At 37.7% G+C, this 21,832-nt stretch overlaps 2 protein-coding genes across 7 annotated transcripts in view; one reads left to right on the top strand and one right to left on the bottom strand.

The window, feature by feature from the left end:
- Positions 1-16,375, bottom strand: part of AP5M1 (adaptor related protein complex 5 subunit mu 1) — a 29,682-nt gene extending 13,307 nt beyond the window's left edge. For 3 of the 6 annotated variants that reach the window (XM_040477249.1, XM_040477250.1, XM_040477251.1), the window contains exons 1-7: positions 15,988-16,375; positions 11,269-11,914; positions 7,333-7,560; positions 5,167-5,306; positions 4,346-4,431; positions 3,857-3,975; positions 927-1,023 (exon numbers count right to left, since the gene is read on the bottom strand). In XM_040477249.1, coding sequence (XP_040333183.1) covers positions 927-1,023; positions 3,857-3,975; positions 4,346-4,431; positions 5,167-5,306; positions 7,333-7,560; positions 11,269-11,914; positions 15,988-16,061 — 1,390 coding nt within the window. In that variant the 5' untranslated portion in view covers positions 16,062-16,375. The remainder of the gene's footprint in view (positions 1-926; positions 1,024-3,856; positions 3,976-4,345; positions 4,432-5,166; positions 5,307-7,332; positions 7,561-11,268; positions 11,915-15,987) is intronic. The other 3 variants (XR_005790910.1, XR_005790911.1, XM_040477252.1) reach the window with 1 other exon arrangement.
- Positions 16,376-16,534: 159 nt separating this feature from the next.
- EXOC5 (exocyst complex component 5) overlaps positions 16,535-21,832 on the top strand; it is a 55,915-nt gene continuing 50,617 nt past the window's right edge. Inside the window, exon 1 of the mRNA XM_040477248.1 lies at positions 16,535-16,758. Within this exon, the coding sequence (XP_040333182.1) occupies positions 16,732-16,758 (27 nt within the window). The 5' untranslated portion in view covers positions 16,535-16,731. The remainder of the gene's footprint in view (positions 16,759-21,832) is intronic.

The following is a 21,832-nucleotide window of genomic DNA, read 5'->3' as shown; positions in this document are numbered from 1 at the left end:
AAATACAGTATATATATTTATTTACAACCAACAAACTCACTGAAGGCTGGAAACTTTCTATTGCACTCCCATTTGTAAAATGCAGAGGATGCTAAATACTGCTCATTGACTACAGCATTTGCTAAAAATATTTAAAAATTTAAGTAATAATCATATCTAACACTTATTGAATCCATACTACAGGCTATAAGCATCATGCTAAGTACTCGGTCAATATAATTTTAACAAAATCTCATAACAATCCTGAGGTAAACAGTACTATTATTTCCATTTTATGGATGAGGAAACTAAAGCTTTGAGAAGTTTACTAACTTGCCCAAAGTTACACTGGTAATAAATTGTCTGAACCAGACTCAAACCTTTGTCTGTCCAACACCAAAGCCCCTGGGAACAACTTCTGAATCAAAGAGAATAATCATAGCAAAACAAATCCAACTTTATACTAAAGCTTGCCTCTATGCCAGTCCTTGCTCATCCAGACCACTGTATAAACAAGAGAAGGCAGAGTGCAATGTAAAGTACACACACTGCTGGGGCGCCTGGGTGGCTCAGTCAGTTAAATGTCCGCCTTCGGCTCAGGTCCTGATCTCCTGGTTTGTGAGTTCTAGCCCCGCATCGGGCTCTGTGCTGACAGCTCAGAGCCTGGAGCCTGCTTTGGACTCTGTGTCTCCCTCTCTATCTGCTCCTCCCCTGTTCATGTTCTGTCTCTCTCTCTCTCTCTCTCTCTCTCAAAAATAAATAAACATTAAAAACAATTAAAAAAACAAAACAAAAAAGTACACACACTATTACACAGGATAGGATCAGGTCAAAATTTTTACAAATTGGCATTATTCTCTAATCTATTTCTGTTAGATTTTATCTTAGGTAGTAATTGCATAGCACCATTTTATTCCCTCAAGTTAATCTGAATCTCTACAACTTACGTGTACTTATTTTTGGTTTTCCTGATGCAAAAACTTGAACTGAATGCTGATCCGCATAACAACCAGTGAGTGTATAATCTAAGATCCTAAAATGAAGCTAGAAAAAGAAGAGAAATATACCAAATTGAGATGATTATTTGGTAAAAGTGATGGCTACCTTTTTTCCCTTGACACAATTTTAGGAATTTACTTCACACAGTTCTCAAAATAAAAATGTGTGTACACACATGCATGCATAAACATATACACTTTTTCCCCCTTTGCATTAAGACCATTTCTTTGTGAAGTTGTCATTAGGAAGTGCTAAATACACACCAGATGCTTCACTAATATGGACACTAATCTATACTGCAAAGCATCCTTATTTTATAAATGAGGCAATGAGGTTCAGAGATGAGAAAGATTAGCATCCCAGAATGTAAGGAGCAGAGCTGGCATTTGAACTCAGACCCAAATGACAACAAAAACTGGTGCTTCTTCCCCTAGGGTGTCTGGTGCCCTGTATGTCCTCTCTAGCTCTAAGGCTATCTTGCTGTGATATATTTCAGATCATAATCCTTTTACAGGCAGAAATGTATGTATACACTTTTCTAGCAAAACCCAACAATGCAATTACTAAAACTGAAACAGTTTATCTGGTGTTTGGAGGGAATGAGATGTTCTGCTTAATTTTCCAGAAAACTGAAATTTAATTTTTATAGAATTAAGCTTAGAAATCATCCTGTCACCTATAAAACCTTTCTAGAATGTAATCCATATTTCTGGAGTTAATTGATAATGTGGCATCATCGGTATAAATGCCAATTATTATATTGTAGAAAGGGCTGTTAGCACCTTCTCTGAAGGCATAGTGGTGGGGTGCCTGAGTCACAATGATATTCAGATGAACTATGAAAGGTATCTATGTCTTATGGAGGGAGCACCAGTCTCCTTTTGCTGTGGTTCTCATATTTGCTGCTCAAAGCTCCCAATTTTGTAATATCCTGATATCTTTTCTATGTTTTTTTTTTTTCTTCTAGCTCCCATCCCTGCAGTTTTCTCCCACTTCCTAAGTTTCTCCTTTTGATTGCCAAACTAACTGATCCACATACATAGAATGTAAATTTTCAAGTCTTCGAAGCAATTTTTTTCCTATTGCATCTCAAACTCTAACAGTAAAGGGCTTTTACTTGTTTGGTATAATTCTGGATGCTGGAAGTTATGCGAAGATTGATTTCCACATAACTAGATATTATAAAAATAAATCTGTTCAGTAAACACAAATATGTATTATGTTTATACATATAACTGAGTAGGGGATGAAAATAAATTACAAAAGTCAGAATCCCTACGTTTGCAAGACCTACAATGTAGTGACATCCCACATTTTTTTCTGAAAACTATCTGGAAATAGGAATTTTTATAATAATCTCTGAAATAAAGCTTGTGGGCATAGCTGAAGTCAAGATGGAAGAAACAAATATCACTAGTGTACTTCAGACTTCATTACCATTTCCTCTATCTTTATATATAGATTTCAATCTCTATTCTTTGATTTCTTTACCATTCTATTTAGATTTTCCTTACTTTTCTGATCACCCCTTCAATTCTTCTCACTGGTTCTTCTAAATCATTCTCTTATTTTCTCTTTTTCTGATCTTATTCATTTCCACTGCCTCAACTATTTTTTCTGCACAGATAACACCTAAGCCATTATAAACTGTTGAGCTCTCTCTTAAGACTCAAGCTTCAGGTTTTTAGCTGCCTACCGGACACTTATACTGAGATATGTTGCTATTACAAGCAACATACATGATATGAAACCCACTCTCTCCCAACTTTCTCCATATTAGTACTTTCTTCTAAATATATTCATCCTTCATCAAATATTTATGTGGTAGAGAATGAACTAGATGTTGGTGATAAAACAATGAATGTATGACACTCACATGGTCTCTGCCCTCTTGGAGTTTCAAGTGTGATTTAAGCCACATTTTTCTTTTTTTAATCTTGGGCTTAAAACCATTTCTTGTTTCTATATTTAATTAGTGACGAATACTTTACCTTTATCACAGCTTGTCCAGCAGTCTCTCTTTCTGTGACCTTCAGCATCATTAACTTACTACCTTTCATCAGGAATACTAATATAGCTAAAAAATAGTTCCTCTCTCTCAAGTTTCATTATTTTTTTCTACCTCCCTTTCACATCCATTCCAGATTGATCTTCTTAAAGTATTGTTTTCTGAAAGACCAACCACTCCCATATTCAAAAAAAGTATAACATTTTCTAACAAAGAATAAAAGTTAGAATGCAAACCCTCCAAAGCTATAATCTAGACCTAAATCACTTATCCAACCTTATGTGTTACTACTGTCTCTAGCACGGCCCCTAAGCATGCTGTTACCATTCATTCCTTTGATTAAGTCATTTATTTACCTATATAAATGTTCATCAATCTTCAAAGCTTCATTTTCATGTTTATCTGGGCCTCAGAGTTTTGCTTAAACTCCATCTCTACTGCAAAACTTTCCTTGACCACTTTGGTCAGAAGTGCTCACTGTTTCCTTCAAATACCAAAAGCAGTTAGCATTGATCAATTATTGACATGTATTGGTGGAAAATCCCAGAGGTCAAGGGCTACATCTTATATTTTTTGTATACAAATGTTGAATGTGATAACTAAGAGCTGGGTAGATAGAACTTGGTTTATTTGATGTGTTAAAGTTATAGTTAAGTGTTTCACCTTAAAATTTGTTACATATGAAGTGAAACAGAAAGTGACTAATACTAAATAGAAATTGCACAAAAAAATCTTAAAAAGGACTTAGCGCAGACAAGAAGTTTCTCCAACAAAAAATGGCTAGAAAATGTTAAAAATCAATTAGATGTATTTAAACTTTAAAAAGAAATGAAAGTTTTCTAATGTGGTGAGCCATATAAATGTATTTACCTTTAAATATGCTGTACCTCCAATGCAAATCTCATCAAATGACTGCTTCTCATGACTCTTGGCTCCAAAAGTTACAGTTCCAGAAAGATTAATTTCCATTGATTTGGGGAACTTCTGTCCTAAGAACACAAATGCACCAACTGACTATTTTATTTTATTATTTATTTATTTTTATTTAGAAAATTGGTTTAATGTTTATTTATTTTTGAAGGAGAGAGAGACAGAGTGTGAGCAGGGGAGGGGCTAAGAGCGAGGGAGACACAGAATTTGAAGCAGGCTCCATCCAGGTTCTCAACTGTCAGCACAGACCTCGATGTGGGGCTCGAACTCACAAACTGTGAGATCATGACCTGGGCTGAAGTCAGATACTTAACTAGTCACTGAGCCACCCAGGTGCCCCTACCAATCAACTATTTTAACTATTTAACAATTTTAACTATTTTATTCTACAACAAATGAATGAAAAAAAGTTAATAAATAGAAGCTTACCAATAATCCAGACCAATGAGCTTTTCTCTCGAAATACTTCAAGCTGGCCAAAACTCACTTTGTATTCCACATGTGTGATTGGACCCCTTTAAAAAAGAAAAGGACATAACTGAAAGAACAAGTGATCGTAAATAGAAAAGTTTTAAGAGATCTAAGTCAAATCTTGCTAGTGTTATTTATTATAACATACAAAGCAGATCTGTATTCAAGTTTGCAGAATAAAGTAGAACAAATAACGAATATTATACCTCAAAAAACACCAGAAACACAATAAACATTTTTGGTGAGGATATGCATTTCATTATTAATTCTAAAAACAACTATAAAATCATATAGCATGTATTAATACAGTTATATAGATTGACATAGCATTAAAACTATGATTTTGGCATCCTGTGAAAAGAACTATACTGTAGAACAAATAAAAACAGAACTGATGACAATGTAATCTTATGATATGATTGGCTTAATTCACCAGGTAGCTGATAGTTGGGTTGACTTGTACGTACAGCACAGAGAAATTGCTAGAAATAAAGCCAGGAGTGAAATAATCCCTAAAGAAGCTACACTGCTTTTAAATTTATATTTACTAGCAAGTTTAGAGATTAAACTAGGTTAATCTCTTAAACAATGTCTTAAACAAGTCTCTTAAAGAGATTATTTATATGACTAAGTTTCGATTCAGAATCAGGATTCATTTGAATAAAATAAAATTTTTAGATCTTAAAAATAAGGTAAAAAACAAAGACAAATAATTTATTGTAGGGCAGTGGGAATGTACTAAGAAAGGCAGAAATCATGGCATCACGTTTTATTCCTACCTATTATAAAAAGGTATATGAGCTTCACAGAACTCAAAATTATTTTTCACACTTTCATGAAGTTTTAAATTAACTGTTATTTTTACTTGTATTTCTTCCTCTTTCATTTGATAAAAACCCAAAATCGGTGGAACAGGGACCTGGAAACAAACATAAACAAATTTTTGTATAATTCCTAGGTTAATGGATCTAAAATACCAACGATTGAGAAAAAGGCCTTGCAGTAGTTATTATATACAGATTACTCCAAACTGTTTTGATAATAGATGATGGAGCTATATTTGTTCTAAAGGTAGGAATTTTTCCTATTTCCAGTGATGAGAAAGGTGCCTTACAAGGTATGCAATACATCGTTTTTCCTCTTACTCATCCAGCTTCCCCTCCTCCAGGTTCTCTATGACCTGCAACATAAGACATGCGCTAGACATATTGCTCACTGATGCCTCCTCACAGCTCCTGCTGTCCTATGACAGCAGGACTTCAACACCCTTTGGCTCAGCAGTAGCTTACTCAGTTGATTACCAACAACCAATTGGAGGAGAAACTATCTGTAGGCTGGATGAGCCAATCATTCTTCTAGTATATTTAAAGTAATAAGTAGACTCTATTTATGTAGTATAACTTAGAGCTATAGGTCATGTGGAAGCAGAGAAATCAGGTTGGAAGAGGAAACTGAGAAGCAGAGATGAGACAGATAGTGTAGACCTTGGTACAGAATGACTTTAATTTTCATTTTCTGGTTCTATTCCTAGTACAGGCTAGGTATGCTTTTTATCCTTGAATGACAAGACTGCTTCTTGCATTATCAAAATAAATTCCTTTTATGTAAGCTAGCTTGAGTAGGGTTTTTTTTTTTTTTTTTTTGGTTGCCTCTACTTTCTTTTTTTAAATTTATTTTATTTTTTATTTTTTTAAATTTATATCCAAATTAGTTAGCATATAGTGCAACAATGATTTCAGGAGTAGATTCCTTAGTGCCCCTTACCCGTTTAGCCCATCCCCCCTCCTACACCTCCTCCAGTAGCCCTCAGTTTGTTCCCCATATTTATAAGTCTCTTCTGTTTTGTCCCCCTCCCTGTTTTTATATTGTTTCCCTTCCCTTATGTTCATCTGTTTTGTCTCATAAAGTCCTCATATGAGTGAAGTCATATGATTTTTGTCTTTCTCTAATTTCACTTAGTGTAATACCCTCCAGTTCCATCCATGTAGTTGCAAATGGCAAGATTTCATTCTTTCTGATTGCCGAGTAATACTCCATTGTCTATATATACCATATCTTCTTGATCCATTCATCCATCGATGGACATTTGGGCTCTTTCCATACTTTGGCTATTATTGATAGTGCTGCTATAAACATTGGGGTGCATGTGTCCCTTCGAAACAGCACACCTGTTTCCTGTGGATAAATGCCTAGTAGTGCAATTGCTTGTTGTAGGTAGGGTAGTTGTAGGGTAGTTCTATTTTTAGTTTTTTGAGGAACCTCCATACTGTTTTCCAGAGTGGCTGCACCAGCTTGCATTCCCAGAGTAGGTTTTTTTAATCTACTGATTCACAATTAGGACAAGAGACAAATGGTATAGTAAAAAGAAGGTTAGGTTTTAGAGTGTGGAAAGTGTGGGTTCAAATCTAAGCTCTGTTATTTACCAGTTATATGACCCTGGGCATGTCATTTAACTTCTCTGAGACTCTCTTCATCTGTAAAATGGGGCTAATAATACCTACGTTAAAGGTTTTAAAAGTACTGGAGAAAACACATGTAACATGCCTAGGACAGTGTCTGGCACAGCAGTTATTCAATAAGCAACCTTTGAAAATAGTATTATGTATTTGTAACGACAGTTGCCTGAGATTACAGGTATTTTATGTTCATGATTCAAATCATGACTACATCATAGTAGGATCTATCTTATGTTCATGGAATCCTTATTAGGAAGCATTAAAAAAAAATAACTCCCATGACTTTGAAAACAATTCAGTGCTGTAACAGACACCAGAGAAAAGAGGCATCCTATTCAAAGAACTGAATCTTCATCTTCATTCATCAATTATTATCTGGTAAATAAATAATCAAAAGTTCTCACGTGGGCCAAAAGTATGAATGATTTGTTTACAATAATTCATAAACATGAAGATTGGCAAAGTCTCAACTTTGCCAAGATTGCTTACCTGGGAAGTATAGTAGCATAAGTTAAATGACTCTAAGGGAGGTGTGAGTGGAAATTTGTAAGGTCCGCTAAATGCAGAATCATCCATTGCATCAATGCTACTAGAAGTCAGAATGGCAGAGTCAAGAGAAGTCACACAAGGATGAACTAGAATATCCTGAAGTGGAGACCCATTGGTGGGGAGACTCAAGCTGATGGTAACATTAGGCATGATTCCTTCTAAGTCACACTGCAATGAAAACAGAAACAGATATTACCAAGATCTTAGAAGCATACGTCTTCTGGGTGAGGCTTTTCTGAGTTTATCTAAGTCATTTCTCACAGCTTAACTCACTTTTCAAGGTATTGCTCTTGCTTTCTGTGTTCTGGTTAGTCGTTCTATCATACTCAGATTCCAAGCCAGAGACTAGGAGAGACTTCCTAAAGGCCTGTAAACCCTTAAAAAGCTATTTTAAGTCCCTAGATTTGCTTTCCTCTAATCAATCCACCCTCCAGAGCTATCTTAACAAAACAGAACTTTAAATATATTGTATCCATGCTCAAGGTGTTTCAATAGTTCCCCCTCAGTTTTGCATTACTTTTAAGTCTTTCATTGTTTGGCTCCCAATCTACCTCTTTAATCATTTTCTACCCTGAAGCTGGGAAGCCAGTGTTTTGGGAAGGTTATGGAAGCCAGATATGACAGCTTCACAGACCTCTCCCTCAGCTCCTGCTTTAAGGCTGTGCTGGCCAGATGTAGCACTTTGCAGTCCTTTCCATGAATTTCTTCAAGGCTGTTAACATGGTGGCATCTCCTGCAAATTTTAACTTCTCCAGACCACAGTCATCAGTGACTATTTCTGGAAGGCTGCAGCCAGAAGATCAGAAACTTTTATTCTCTCAACTCCTCTTCCATCTGGTATGAGCTTCACAGAATTCAAAATCATTTTTCACACTTTCATGATGTTTTAAATTAACTATTATTTTCAGTAAGCCCTAAATCCTATATTAAATACCTTTACTCCCCTAAAACTTGTAATTTTTTTTTTTTTTTTTTTTTGAGAGAGAGAGCGTGTGAGTACATGTGAGGGAGTGCAAGCAGGGGAGGTACAGAAGGAGAGGGAGAGAATCTTAAGCAAGCTCCACGCTCAACGTGGAGCATGATGTAGGGCTTGATCTCAGGACTGTGAGATCACGACCTACGCTGAAATCAAGAGTTGGACGCTTAATTGAATGAGCCACCTAGGTACCCCTAATGGCTCTTTATCTGACCCAACCAGAATGATACACCTTACCTATATGTTCATGGTAATCAGGTTCTTCCTTTCTATCTCAACTCTAACTTGACATTTCCCTCTATTAAAGCCCCCAATTAAAACTAGCCAATTGGGCCATAAAGGCTTATTGATACGTTTTGTTTGGCTAGATATGAACAAGTATTTTAAGAGTCAGTAGAACCCAGCAGGTATAATGCTCAGCTTCAAATGCAAGCAGCTAGTTCTACTATCATATACATAGTCTGCATCATGCAATAACTGCCCACCCCCATAGGTATTTGTGTCCTGTTTGTTTCCCTCTTGAAGCTTTAAGTTCTTTGAAAGCAAAAATTGTTATATCTTTCTTTGTATTTCTAGTGCCTAGCACATTGCTATGTATAAGAGACACTCAAAAAATGCTTACTGATTAGGTATCTTTTTCTAGTTGTGGACCCCACCTTTGTTTTCCATTCTAATATGACATGCTTCACTTTTTTATGCTTTTATCTACTGCTTGACATATGTGTGAATTCAAGAATACATCTGCAATACAATGTAAGCACTTAGAGAGCAGGCAGGCATTATGAACAGTACCACATATAATTAGTACCTCATAAAGGTCTTTTGGTAACAGTTACAATAATGTCTATCACGTTTGGAAAAAAAAAATGCCTAATAATATTACCACAAAACTTAAATATTTTAGTGTTTTGACTTTTAAACCATCTGCTACTTCACTCTCTATATGTGAACTAGCAGGAACCAAAAAAAAAAAAAGTTTTTTTTTGATATTTATGGAGATAATAAAATGAGCAAATATTAATAGCAAATACTATTACAATGTTTAAATATTCAGTTTGTGCTTATTAGTCTAATATCCTAACAATCTAATATTCTTTTTTTTTTAATTTTTTTAAATGTTTATTTTTGAGAGAGAGAGAGCACACGCAGGGGAGTGGCAGAGAGAGATGGAGACAGAATCTGAAGCAGACTCCAGGCTCTGAGCTGTCAGCACAGAGTCTGTTGCAGGGCTTGAACTCACAGGTAGTGAGATCATGACCTGAGTTGAAGTCTGATGCTTAACTGACTGAGCCACCCAGGCACCCCCTAACAGTCTAATATTCTTAAAGGGATTGGAAAATTGCAACCACTACGAAAACCACCAATGGATTATCTGCCACCTAGTCATTTAAAATATCAGATCATCAGTCTTTTACTATTAAATGAGGAAATTCTAGATGAAACGTGAATACTATCTTTTAAACAAACCTGGCATATATAAATTTGAACTTTTATTTATTTATTTATTTTTAAAATTTTTTTTTCAACGTTTATTTATTTTTGGGACAGAGAGAGACAGAGCATGAACGGGGGAGGGGCAGAGAGAGAGGGAGACACAGAATCAGAAACAGGCTCCAGGCTCTGAGCCATCAGCCCAGAGCCCGACGCGGGGCTCAAACTCACAGACCGCGAGATCGTGACCTGGCTGAAGTCGGACGCTTAACCGACTGCGCCACCCAGGCGCCCCAATAAATTTGAACTTTTAATCAGGAATTATAAAACACAGAAGGGACCTAGAACTTACCTGATTTTTTTTTTTTTTTTTTTTTTTGAGACAGCGCACAAGCAAGCACAAGCAGCGGAGGGGCAGAGGGAGAGGGAGAGAGAGAACCTTAACCAGACTCCACGCCCAGTGGTACCCAATATGGGGCTTGATATCATAACTGTGAGATCATGACCTGAGCCAGAATCAACAATTGAGACACTTAACTGGACCGAGCCACCCAGGGATCCCAAAGTGATAATAGTATTATTTCTATTGTCATTTCCTATTTTCTAACCTTAAACCAGAGAACCCTACATTAACCTACCAACTTGTTTAAATAATACAAGAGCCCTTCAAAATGGTTTTAGATATTAAGTCAGAGATTTGTCAATTTCATCCTTTTTAGAGAAAATGGAAAATAGGTATGATGGTTTTAAAATATTTTCACAAATTCTTTGACATTGCTCTTCAAAAGATGGAGCTTAATTCTAGTTGCCTTGAATGTGGACTGGACTTAGTGACCTTTTCCTAATGAACAAAGTGGTGGAAGTAATGTCATCGACCTCAGCTTAGGTAATAAAAAGGATAGCTTCTACCTGCATCTTCTTTCTGTTTCTCTGTCTCCCTCATCTGATCTCTCATTTGATCTATAGGAAGCTAGTTACCAAGTTGTGAGAAGATTTTTAAATAGCCTACTGAGAAGTCCACATGGAAAGGAACAGAACCCTCCCACCAACAATTTGCTAGCCATGTGAGTTAGCCACCTTGCAAGTAGATTTTCCAGCCCCAATCAAACCTTCAGGTGACTATAGCTCTAGCTGCAATCTTGACTGTGATCTCATGATGGACTTCATGCTAGAAGTTCCCATCTAAGCTGTTCCTGAAGTCTTAACCCATAGAACACTATGAGGATAATAAATGTTTATTTGGGGGATAATGAGGCAAATCAATATGCAGCAATATATAACTAATACAATTCATAAGGAATGCAAAAAGGTAATGTTACAAAATTTCACACAAATCTAACATTTAATGACTGCTGTTTATGAGAAAAATCAAGAATGTCATATAACAATGTAAAATAAAGTCAGAAAATTTTACTTTTCTCCGTACGTGTTAAATGGTAAGATAAAACAAGTATGAGAGGAAATCTTACCTTGCAAGTGACAGTTCCAACGACCTGCCATGTATCTGCTATATCCTGTTTATCGTATTGCATGGATTTTACCTTTTCGGTGATAGAAATAGAAACTTGTGGTTTTCCTTTGTATGTTCCAACTTTCCAGGCTGGCTGTTTTTGTGAATGAGTCACAGAAGCAAAATTAATACTATCCAATGAATTCTGTAAATTGGCATCCAACAAAGTTCCAAATGGACAAGCTTGTAGAAGCAAATCAGGTAATTGGTTCAATTTTGTATTTAGCTCAGTGTCATTTTTTTGACTCAAGGAAAGAAAATCCTGTACTCCAAAAAGAAGTTCAAAGCCTTGTGAAATTCCACTAATGCTAATTAACGGTGGATGAGGGGATAAAGTTTGTTCAACTAGTGGAACACAAGCATATATCATGTTATTCTTCAGAAAAGCAACAACTGGCCAGAGTTCTCCACCTCCTATGAGGAGCCCATAGACGGATGTTTTATTGATGTGTGAACAGCTATCACGACTCTCTATGAAGTCCTCATCATCATCCAATAATCTAAGTTCAAAGAGTAGTGCTTTAAGAAAGGGACCATCTTCAGGAATAGGCACATAACTTGCTCCATTGAAGACTTTGGCTCGTTTTTCAACAGTTGGATACCGTCTTTATTGTGGAAACAAAAATATTATGAATGGTTCTTCCAAGGAAAATAAAAATAGAAAAAAAACCCTAAAACACAAGGCTAACCGTAATAACAAAACACACGATAACAAATACATACACATATCCACAAAAACCATAACCAAAAAAATATATTCCATGTTAAATTTCTACTGTAACAACTTTTGTGTAACAGTTATGTAACTGTTCGCATATTATCTCAAATTATAAAGTCATTTATTACTGAACATAGTTCAATTTAATTTTTTAAATAGGCATAGCACACAGTTCTAATTCAAAATTCTAGTCTCTTGGCCACTCAGATTCCTACTTGGTCAGCCAGGTACGCATACTTGCATGCATTTTAGGCATCTATAAGGACTTTTTTTCTGATTCCATCTTAGCAGGTTCAATTTAACCCTCCACAACTTTGGATTCACTAGTTGAGATGATACAAATGTAAAAGGAATGTTCTATTCTACTCAACTAATAGTGAATAGCAAAATACCCTGAGTCTTCTTGCCAACTCCTTAAAACATAAGAACATTTTAGTAATAAAACTGCTTATCTCTATGGCCCTGAAAGATATTATGAGATAATAAAAATAATAAAAACTGAATAATCTTTTATGGTTTGCATGTCCTAGACTTAATAGTAAGTTACTAATTTATCCTTTTGGCAGGAAAAAGACTAGAAGATGCTTTTGTTCATTTGCAGAATGATATGTTACAGTTTAAAAGAAAATGTACTTTTCCTACTCTTTTTCCCTCCACTCTAATGTCCAGAATAAAGTCATTTATTGGCTATTAACTTCTGTGTAAATCACCCACTTTCCTAAATCTATTTTCTTATTTGTAAAATAAAGGGGCAGCTAAAGAATATATAAGCAATTCTCACCAAGATCAAGAACAAACTTAGCCAAAATATTTTTTTGCACGAATACCACTAATAAGTTATTGATGTTTACTAATAATTTTTAAGAAGAAAAATAAGAATGTATTCAAAGTTATTTATATATTAATGAACCTCACTCACTTATATTCTGATGCACTTTTTTGATTGAGAAAGGAAAAGAATTAGCTCTCCAGTAATGGCTTAGAAAGAATGCCCTTTCTTTCTCTGAGTCTCTGGATGAGAAAGGTTGAGAATTTTGAACTAAACTCTAGCCCAGTGTCTTATCCTCTGGTTATCTAGAGGATAATTAAAGTCCTTCTTAAGTGTAAGAATCTCAATATTGAATGTACAGATAAGAAGTTAATCTGGGAGTGTATATAATGCCTTGATATGTGCTCAATAAATATTTTTGTTGGATAACTCAACCTATCATTTCAGATTTATTCTATACCTTTTCTAAAATAGGACTCAGACCTTGGCCCTATAATCATAGAGTACAATAACAACCTAAGCCATACTTAAGCTGATGCCATTACTGTGTATCTGGACAGTAAACTTCTAAATCAGAATTTAGACCAAGTTTTGTTTTGGGAAAAAGTAACCACATACAGGAAAGGTCATCTGCTTTTAAAAATCTTAAATGATAGCCATTATCCTTTGGCATACATATGGGTAATATGCCGGAGCATTTATGTTTACATCAGTTCCAAGGAATCAGAAAACTGAAAATAATAAAACTTACGGCCTCCACAGAGATGTTGAAAAGCCCACCCAAACATATCTGAATTTTTCTTCTGAAATTCCTAAGTACAATGAGAAAAATCTTCTGAAAACAACCATGACTTCTTTAAGGAATTTATTTTTATAAGCATTAAAAAAAAAATCTCATCTCTGTGAGATATTAAGATAAGCTACAAAGCCACAGATATAAATACAGTATGGTACTGGGGCAAGAATAGGCAAATAAAGTAATAGAACTGAAACAAACCAATATTTATATGGGAGACATATCAACTATCAATAATCCCAGAAATCAATGAAAAATATATATATTGAAAAAATATACTAAACATATGCAGGAAAACTGGCCCACACAATAGAGAAAAATATAAGGGGATTCCTCTATTAACACCACACCTGAAGATGGATTAAAGATCTAAACATGACAAGCAAAATGATAAAGTTAAGAGAAGATAATTTAAGAATATAGCTTGTGAAATAAGGGTAGAGAAAAACTTCTACAAAATCCCCAAAGTACTACTGTGATAGTAATAAAATTAGTGGTTTCTATTTAACCAAGGGATAAAGTTGAAAACGACAAAATGAGAGAAAATATCTATCGTAGCTAGAAATGACATAGGCCTAATGTCAAGAATACACAATGAACTCGTGCAAATTAACAGGAAAACAAACAGCAACTCTCAAAGATAAAATGGACAAAGGATATGTACAAGCAATCCACAGAAGAGGAAATCCAAAGGGCTAACAATCATTGCTACACAGTGAAATGCAAATGAAAATAAGATATCCTTTACACCAATATTGGCAAAAACTGGAATAAATGTTGGGATGGAATGGAGATATAGGAACCTTTGCTCACTGCTGATGAGAAGAGTGTTGACTGTTAAAGTATTCCGAGGAGCTAATTATTTGGCAATCTTTAGTCAAAATCAGCAAAGATATGTCCTATGGACCTTTTGAGGCTATCTACTGCATCACTATTCTGGATGGCTGAGTTGGAAGCAACCCAGGGTATCATCATTAAGGGAAGGATACAGGTAAAATATGGAGGATGTAGACCACAGGGTACAACAGAGCAATGGGCTAAATCTGCACTGTCCAAAACAGGAGCCACTAGCCACGTGTGACTATTTAAACTTAAATTAAAATTAAACGAGATTGAGTTCCTCAGTTACAATAGCCACATTTCAAAAGCACAATAGCTACATGTGGCTAGTGGCTACAATATTAAACAGCACAGATTTAGAACACTTCTCATGTCCATTACTGCAGAAAATTCTATTGGGCAGAGCTGCTCTGCATGAACATAAAGTAACATGGACGTTTCTTTAAAATAGTGCTGAGAAGTCTGGCAAATGTAGAGAAAGGAAATGAAGTCTATAGCACACTTAATTGTGTAATTTGAAAAATGCATAGACAAACACAGAAATAAAAGGGTAGCAACAAACATAAGAGAGTTACCTGTGAGGAGGAGGAGAGTGGCAGAAATACGGATACTCAAGGTAATATCTAAGTTCTTGGATAAACCAGTGAGGCTGATTAACCGTACCAATGAATACTATTAAACTCCTTGCTTGAGGTACAGCAACAACAAAGTAAGCCAGGTATATTAGGGGGAAATGGTAAACTATAACTCTGACGCCCTCAGGAACAAAACAAATGTTTAGGTTGCCAGGAGGGAATTTTTCATATCCACGTTGCCAACCACTTTCATTTAAAATCACAAGCATCTTTATCTGCAATTCAGGGCTATGCTACCTCCCTCCAGAGCTTTCCCCAGGGAAGAGTAACAATGTTGGCAAGAAAGAAACGTCCATAGCCACTGAGAATAAAAGGTCATAGGTCACAGAACTGCCACCTATATCTTACAATGAGTTATTGTATAATTCTCATCACAGAGCTCTTTTGATAAAATGTGGCAAATGCTAAAAGTGGGGCCAGATCGGCTCACACCATCTAAGAAAAAGTGAATACGCTTCAATTTTTTGTACTTTCTCAATTTCCATCAACAATCCATCTGAAAATTTCTAAAAATTTCTAAAATAAGTCTTTTAATGATCAGCAAAGAGTTTCCGGAAGAATGAGTTATAATGTCCTTGAATGATCTTTATCAACCAAAGAAAAACGTGAAACCTGTTTAGTGCTCAGTAAGTTTCCTTTCTTTCCTTTGGTCATCTCCATCTCAATCCTAAGCACGTGGAATTATTTTAAGAGAAAGTAATAACAATATTGTAGAACACATAATGCTTAATGTGTGCCAAGCATCAACTCATTTAATTCTCACAACACTATTAAGTAGTAGTATTAAGATTTTCATTTAACAGATGAAACGGAAGTTAAGTAAATTGCCCAAGGTGGCGGACCAAAGACACATCCCCAAACTACAATACATCATCCATTCCTCCGATCCAACACCTCTGAGAATTCAGACCTGCATTTACCTGGAGAATCTGACGGTGCCACAAAATGGAGTTCCCGGCTCGCGGCTTATGAGCCACACTGCCCGCTGGGCCATTAAGCCACTAAAGCATCAGCTGATCCCTAAGGTCTCTACGGAAAAAGGACTGGCTTTCTCAGATGGATGGACTTCTACCAGAAGACCCGGGGCTCACTCAACCTGAGCCACCTTCTGCCTCACCACAAACAGGTCGGGCTCTGCAGAGACGCTGGCTCCTTCTGGTGAAGTGACTAAAACCTCTGAGTCCGTCCTGTCAACACACGCCACGAAAGTTCTGTGACTCCTCACCTAGAATCTCGAGAAACATTCCTCCCCACCAACCCACTGCTTTCTTCCTCTACCGTCCACTTCCGGGACGGTGGCCCGCAAGGATCACACTTCCTCACTCGCCCAGGCGACGAGCCTCTCTGCGGTTCGCCGGCTGCCGGCTTCCCTCGCCGGCCCCTTCCGACAGCCAACCGGGCGCGCGCAGCTCCACTTCCGGCGTATGAGGCGGTGACAATGGGAGCGGCGCGGGCGGCGCCGGGAGGCAGCTGACAGGCGTCTGCGCCTTCGCTTCATGGCCGCCCTCCCGCCCCGCCTGGGCTCTGTGGGGAGTGGGGGAGCCCGCGGCGGCCGGGAGCCAGAGCTGGCGAGCCGAGCAGGGGGCTGTGCGCGGCGCCGCTGAGGCGCAGCATGTGAAGAGGAGACGGCTTCCAGTGCGAGGCGAGCCTCTCAGCCGGCCGGGATGGCTACGACGGCCGAGCTCTTCGAGGTGAGTCTCGGCGGCTCCCCGGGGAGTGGCAGGCCCGGAGTGCGGGCCGCGAGGTGGGCGGGCGGGCGGGCGGAGGCGCGGGCGCGGCCCTGGGAGGAAAGGTGGGAAAGGCGAGGGGTGGGGTGGCGGCTCTGGGGGCCGCGCGGGCGGAGCGTGCAATGGGGGAGGGGTGGCTTGGGGACCTGGGTGGGGAGGTGGGCAGGGAAGGGAGCCCGGAATCGGAAAGGAGGAGGGATGGTTTTGTCCGCGGGGCTGGAGGGGAGCGTCGGAGGTTTGGGCGTTGGAAGATGTACTGGGGATGAGAAGTGGGAAAGGCTGGCTCAGGGCGCGGAGAGAGCAGCCGGGAGCCCCGGGTTGGGCGAGTCTCCCGTCTTGTCGCTTGGATCCTCTGATAACATTCTAAGGGGGCCACCTGAGACTGGGCCGACTGGGGGCTTCTCGCTGTTGAGTCATTAAAATTATTCCATTAGTGAACGTTACGAGTGGCACTCAGGTGCCTGCCAGTTTCCCCTTACCTTACGTTCGAAGAGGCTGAAATGCTTTTTAGGACAATAAAGGCCCACTTAGCCCTTCAGACTGAAGGGGGGCGGGGGGAGCGAAACTAAACATCAGTGTTCGGGTCTCAAGGAATTTAAATGTGTTATAAAACCACCTAACTGCTAGCTAGAGAATCCTTAGTGCCTGAGACAATGAGCATTCTATTGTGTTTTCTTTCCTTGAGCGTTTTCACTCTCTAAAACTTAAAATTTAATTTAGTGAAATCCAATGTAAGAAGCTGTGATGTTTGAGATGAACAGAATAGGAAATTCTAACTGGATCGCCAAACAATGAAACGTTATAAAGGCTCTCCTTTTGTGAAAGAAGTGAAAACAGATGTAACGAAAAAGGAAGGAAAGGCCCTTTTTGTGTGTGCTCGTCTTTCACAGCAAAAGTATAATAATTGCGACGACTGTAGTTGACAATAGAGAATTTCTCCGCAAGTGAAGATTGGATTTTCTGCTTCAGAGTCAGCAGTTTGGGCTTGAAATTTGGCCACAGTTTTTGCAACAATTGGGAACTTTTCATATGTTACTGTTACTATATTTTGGATTTCTTTCAGCTCCTGGATAGATCATGGTTTTGTTGAGAGGAATAACATATATTATTGTTATAATAGCTAATAAATAGTAATTTGTGAGTGAAGAGAGAGAATTACAAGAGAGAATTTGGAAATATTAATTGTATGTTCTCAGATATAAGTGTTGGGAGGTAGATTATATTAACTTCTCAAATTTCATAATTGTGCCATCTGTTTATTGATTGATTCAGGAGCAGGAAGACACTCCTTTGCTAAAAGCTTTTATTGTATGTTCCTGGGCAAGATACTAAATAGTTCTGTAGTTTCGTGTTTTATTTTTCACGTCTCATAAAGGTAGAAAACTGTTCATGAAGTTGAGATCTTTAATATACTTATGAAATACTGTTAACAGAAAACTGTTATTCTGTTACATGATTCATAAGGCATTAACCTGTGACTTAATCCTGCTTGACGTTTCCAGTTGTGTTTTGGACCATCTTATATCTATTTTTCTTTAAATGTTTGACCACATGAGTCCCCTAACTTTAAAATATATTTGATTTCTGCCCTCCTTCCCCTCCTGGGGTAGAGGGGAGGAGGTAGAGAAATACATATATATATATTTGGGGGGGGGGATAGTAAATATTTATATTTGCTTTCTAGGGTCATGCCATTTAGTAAAGTAGTTAAACCAAATTAGGATTTAACTTAACTGAGTGACTCCTTATGTACAGCTGGTAACATTCACTTAACTGATCAGTGATGGCAGACTAGTCCTGTGGCCACAGGGTTCATAGGACAGCCTTACACATGCATAGATCTTAATTCATGTGACTTTCTCTTCTTGCTTCATCAAAATTAAAAGCATATTGTGTTAAAAGTTACAATTAAATGTTAATAGTTATGATTAAGAAATGTATTTATCTTTTCAGCCCTGCAGTGGACTCCACTCTTGAGTAAGCTTTCACCCCTAAGTGAAAAGTTGGTCTCTCTGCTTTTGAGTGAGGAGGAAGACAAAAAACAAACCCCAGTCATCGCTGCCGTTTCCTGTTGCTACTACCATAGGATCTAGATTGTAGGACATGTTAGGGAGGGTCTTTTTCTCTTCCCGTTTTTTAGACATAGCTAGAGAACTGTAGGAAACAGGTCAGGATGTAGTCAGGATATTTTGTTTTTATGCATCCTGGTTTCTGCTTTCATTTTTCCACATTGGAGATGAGGTTAAATCAATACAAAGTTATGCTTTCAATCCATGAAATTTCATAAAGCGTTAACTCTCCTTCTTTTAAAGTCTTATTGTTGATCCTATGAGACTTCCTCTTATCATGTAAACACCCTCATACAACAAAATAAAACTCCAGGATATGATTTAGTAATAGATGTTTCAGTTATTTTAATAACATGTGTCCTGGAAATTGACCAGAATATCTTCATAGTTTCAACCCTTTTTGACAGATTTGCTGAAAAGTTCTATCTCCATGTTTACCTCAGGATGGGCATTGTAAATAAGAATTCCTGTGTGGTTTGGATTAATTATGTCCTCTGCATATAAAAAGTGGCTGAGGTAGTAAATTCTTCTTCTGTTGTCACAGATATTCCTCTCTTACTGCATTACCGAGGACATTGTACTCTTACTGTTTTTCTCTGCTGTCATTCTTGGAGTCTTCTTTTTGGGCAGGCTACCTTTATGGAGGAGTTCTTTGTTAACCAGGGTCCATTACCCATTCATTCAACAAATGTTTGTTGAGTTCCTGTTAAGTTCAAGACAAGATGCCAAGATTAATGAGACTGCATGTCTCAAAAGGAATGCCATAGAAATATTAATCCTATGAGATGTGCTGCAAAATAACCCAAATGGTTTAGAGGCCAAATAAGTTTTGGAAATGGGCATACTTTGTTTCATTACAGGTTTACAACATACCTCCATATATTAAAGATTGTTATATTTTCTACTGCTTGTTAATTTTGTGAATTCCATGGAGCATACTTTGGGAAATGTTTAATTACATATAGAACTTGCCCTTATTATTAAATATGAGGAGAGAATATAGATGCATAACTATGTACACTTGAAACAAAGTTGTAAATGGCGTCAAAGATAAAGTGCTGTAGGAGTTGAGAAGATGGAAAGATTACCTCTAGAAGTGGGAAAGGATTAAGAGGTGGCATTTGAATGATGTATAAAGGATCTGTTAGATTTGAGTTTGTGCAACTGCATGGAGGGGCTTTCTAATAAAGTAGACAATAAAAGCCAACACACAAAGGGAGGCAAGTATAGATCCTTGAGGCAAGGGGAAGAGTTCCACTTTGGCTGGAGTATAGCATGCATGAAGAAGAGGAGTGGAATGTAAGGTAATTTGGGGTTTAATTGTGGAGGTCCTAAATGCCAGGATTAAGAATTTGACTTTTTTCTTTCCTGTGAATGTAGGTATCTTGATAATTGTGTTTGAAGTCAAGTAATTTAAACTATGGTAACAATGTTTGTTTTGACCTCCAGATTAGAATTTAAATAGCCAAGAACACATTTTTGCACACAAACACATTTATGTTTCTTGGATTTTGAAACTAAGTTACAAAAGTTATTTAAATGTAGTAAAAAATCTCTCTTGTTCAATTAACTAGCTAAATATAAGTCAACATGAGATATGCAAGTAAGCACCACTCCTTTACCTTCTCGCTGCTGAAATGCTTCTTGTTTTAGCCATATTAGCTGTTAGATAAGTGTTTGTGGAACCTGGCTACCGATTAATTAATTATCGTGTATCTTATGAAATGTGTTTATTCCCCAAACAATTATTGAGTACTAGGACAGAAGTCATTTCAAGTACTGGAGTTAAAAGACGGTTTGAGTTAAAAACCTACTTGGGGGAATGAAAGGAAAAGAACTCTGTTCTCTCAACACTCTATCACTAGTCTCAATTATTCATTTCTGACCCCAGATGTGTACAGCTTTTACCCACAACAGTGCAGTTTTCCAGCAGACAGTGACTGGGTGTTCTACAGTTCAGTTCAATTCTGACACTGTCTACTTGGAGTTAGCATCAGATCTCACAAGTTAAGGGCTCAGTACCACAGGAATGCCACCACTTCAGATACCAGTGGCAGTCCAGGTTGTTACCTGTGCTTCTAACAAACTAGCTGTAAATTAGAGGTTCTCATGACCACCTCCTCAGATTCGATAATTTGCTAGAACAGCTCACAGAACTCAGGAAAACAGTTTACAAACTAGATTATGAGTTTATTACCAAGGGATGTGACTTGGGAACAACCAGATGGAAGAGATGTATGTGGCAAGGTATAGAGGAAAGAGCATAGCACTTTCATTCCCTCCCTGGGTGCACCACCCTCCCAGCACTTTGATGTATTCAGCAACCTGGAAGTTCTCTGAACCCCATACTTTAGATATTTCTTAAAGATTTTTATAGAGGCTTTATCACTTAGGAATAACCAATTATTAACTCAGTTAATTCAGGAGTAGAGGGGCTTCTAATCATGCTTGATCTTTCTGGCAACCAGCCCCCATCCAGGAGCCCTGTTGCTTCAGTAGAACAAAAGACACCCAGGAAATTCCAAGATTTAGGTGCTCTACGTCAGATGCTCCTATCAACCACATCACTCAAGAAATTACAAGGGTTTTAGGAGCTCTGCATCTGGAACCAGAGCTAAAGACCAAATATTAGAACAAAAGATGCCTCTAGCACATTTTTCACTTAGGAAAAAACAAAGGCTTTAGAAACTATAGTCAGGAGCTAAGTACAAAGACTAAAATGTATATTTCTTAAAATATGTATATTTTAGGGGCGCCTGGGTGGCTCAGTCGGTTGAGTGTCAGACTTCGGTTCAGGTCATGATCTCACAGCTCATGAGTTCGAGCCCCGCATCAGGCTCTGTGCTGACAGCTCAGAGCCTGGAGCCTGCTTCAGATTCTGTGTCTCCCACTCTGCCCCTAACCCACTTGTATTCTGTCTCTGTGTCTCTCAAGAAAAATAAATAAACATTAAAAAAAATTTTTTTAAA

The sequence above is a fragment of the Herpailurus yagouaroundi genome, unplaced genomic scaffold (genome assembly GCF_014898765.1).
Source record: "Herpailurus yagouaroundi ecotype Mexico unplaced genomic scaffold, PumYag 141, whole genome shotgun sequence".
Classification (NCBI taxonomy): domain Eukaryota; kingdom Metazoa; phylum Chordata; class Mammalia; order Carnivora; family Felidae; genus Herpailurus; species Herpailurus yagouaroundi.
Note: the sequence above shows the minus strand (reverse complement) of the source record. Positions and strands in the feature narration are given on the sequence as shown.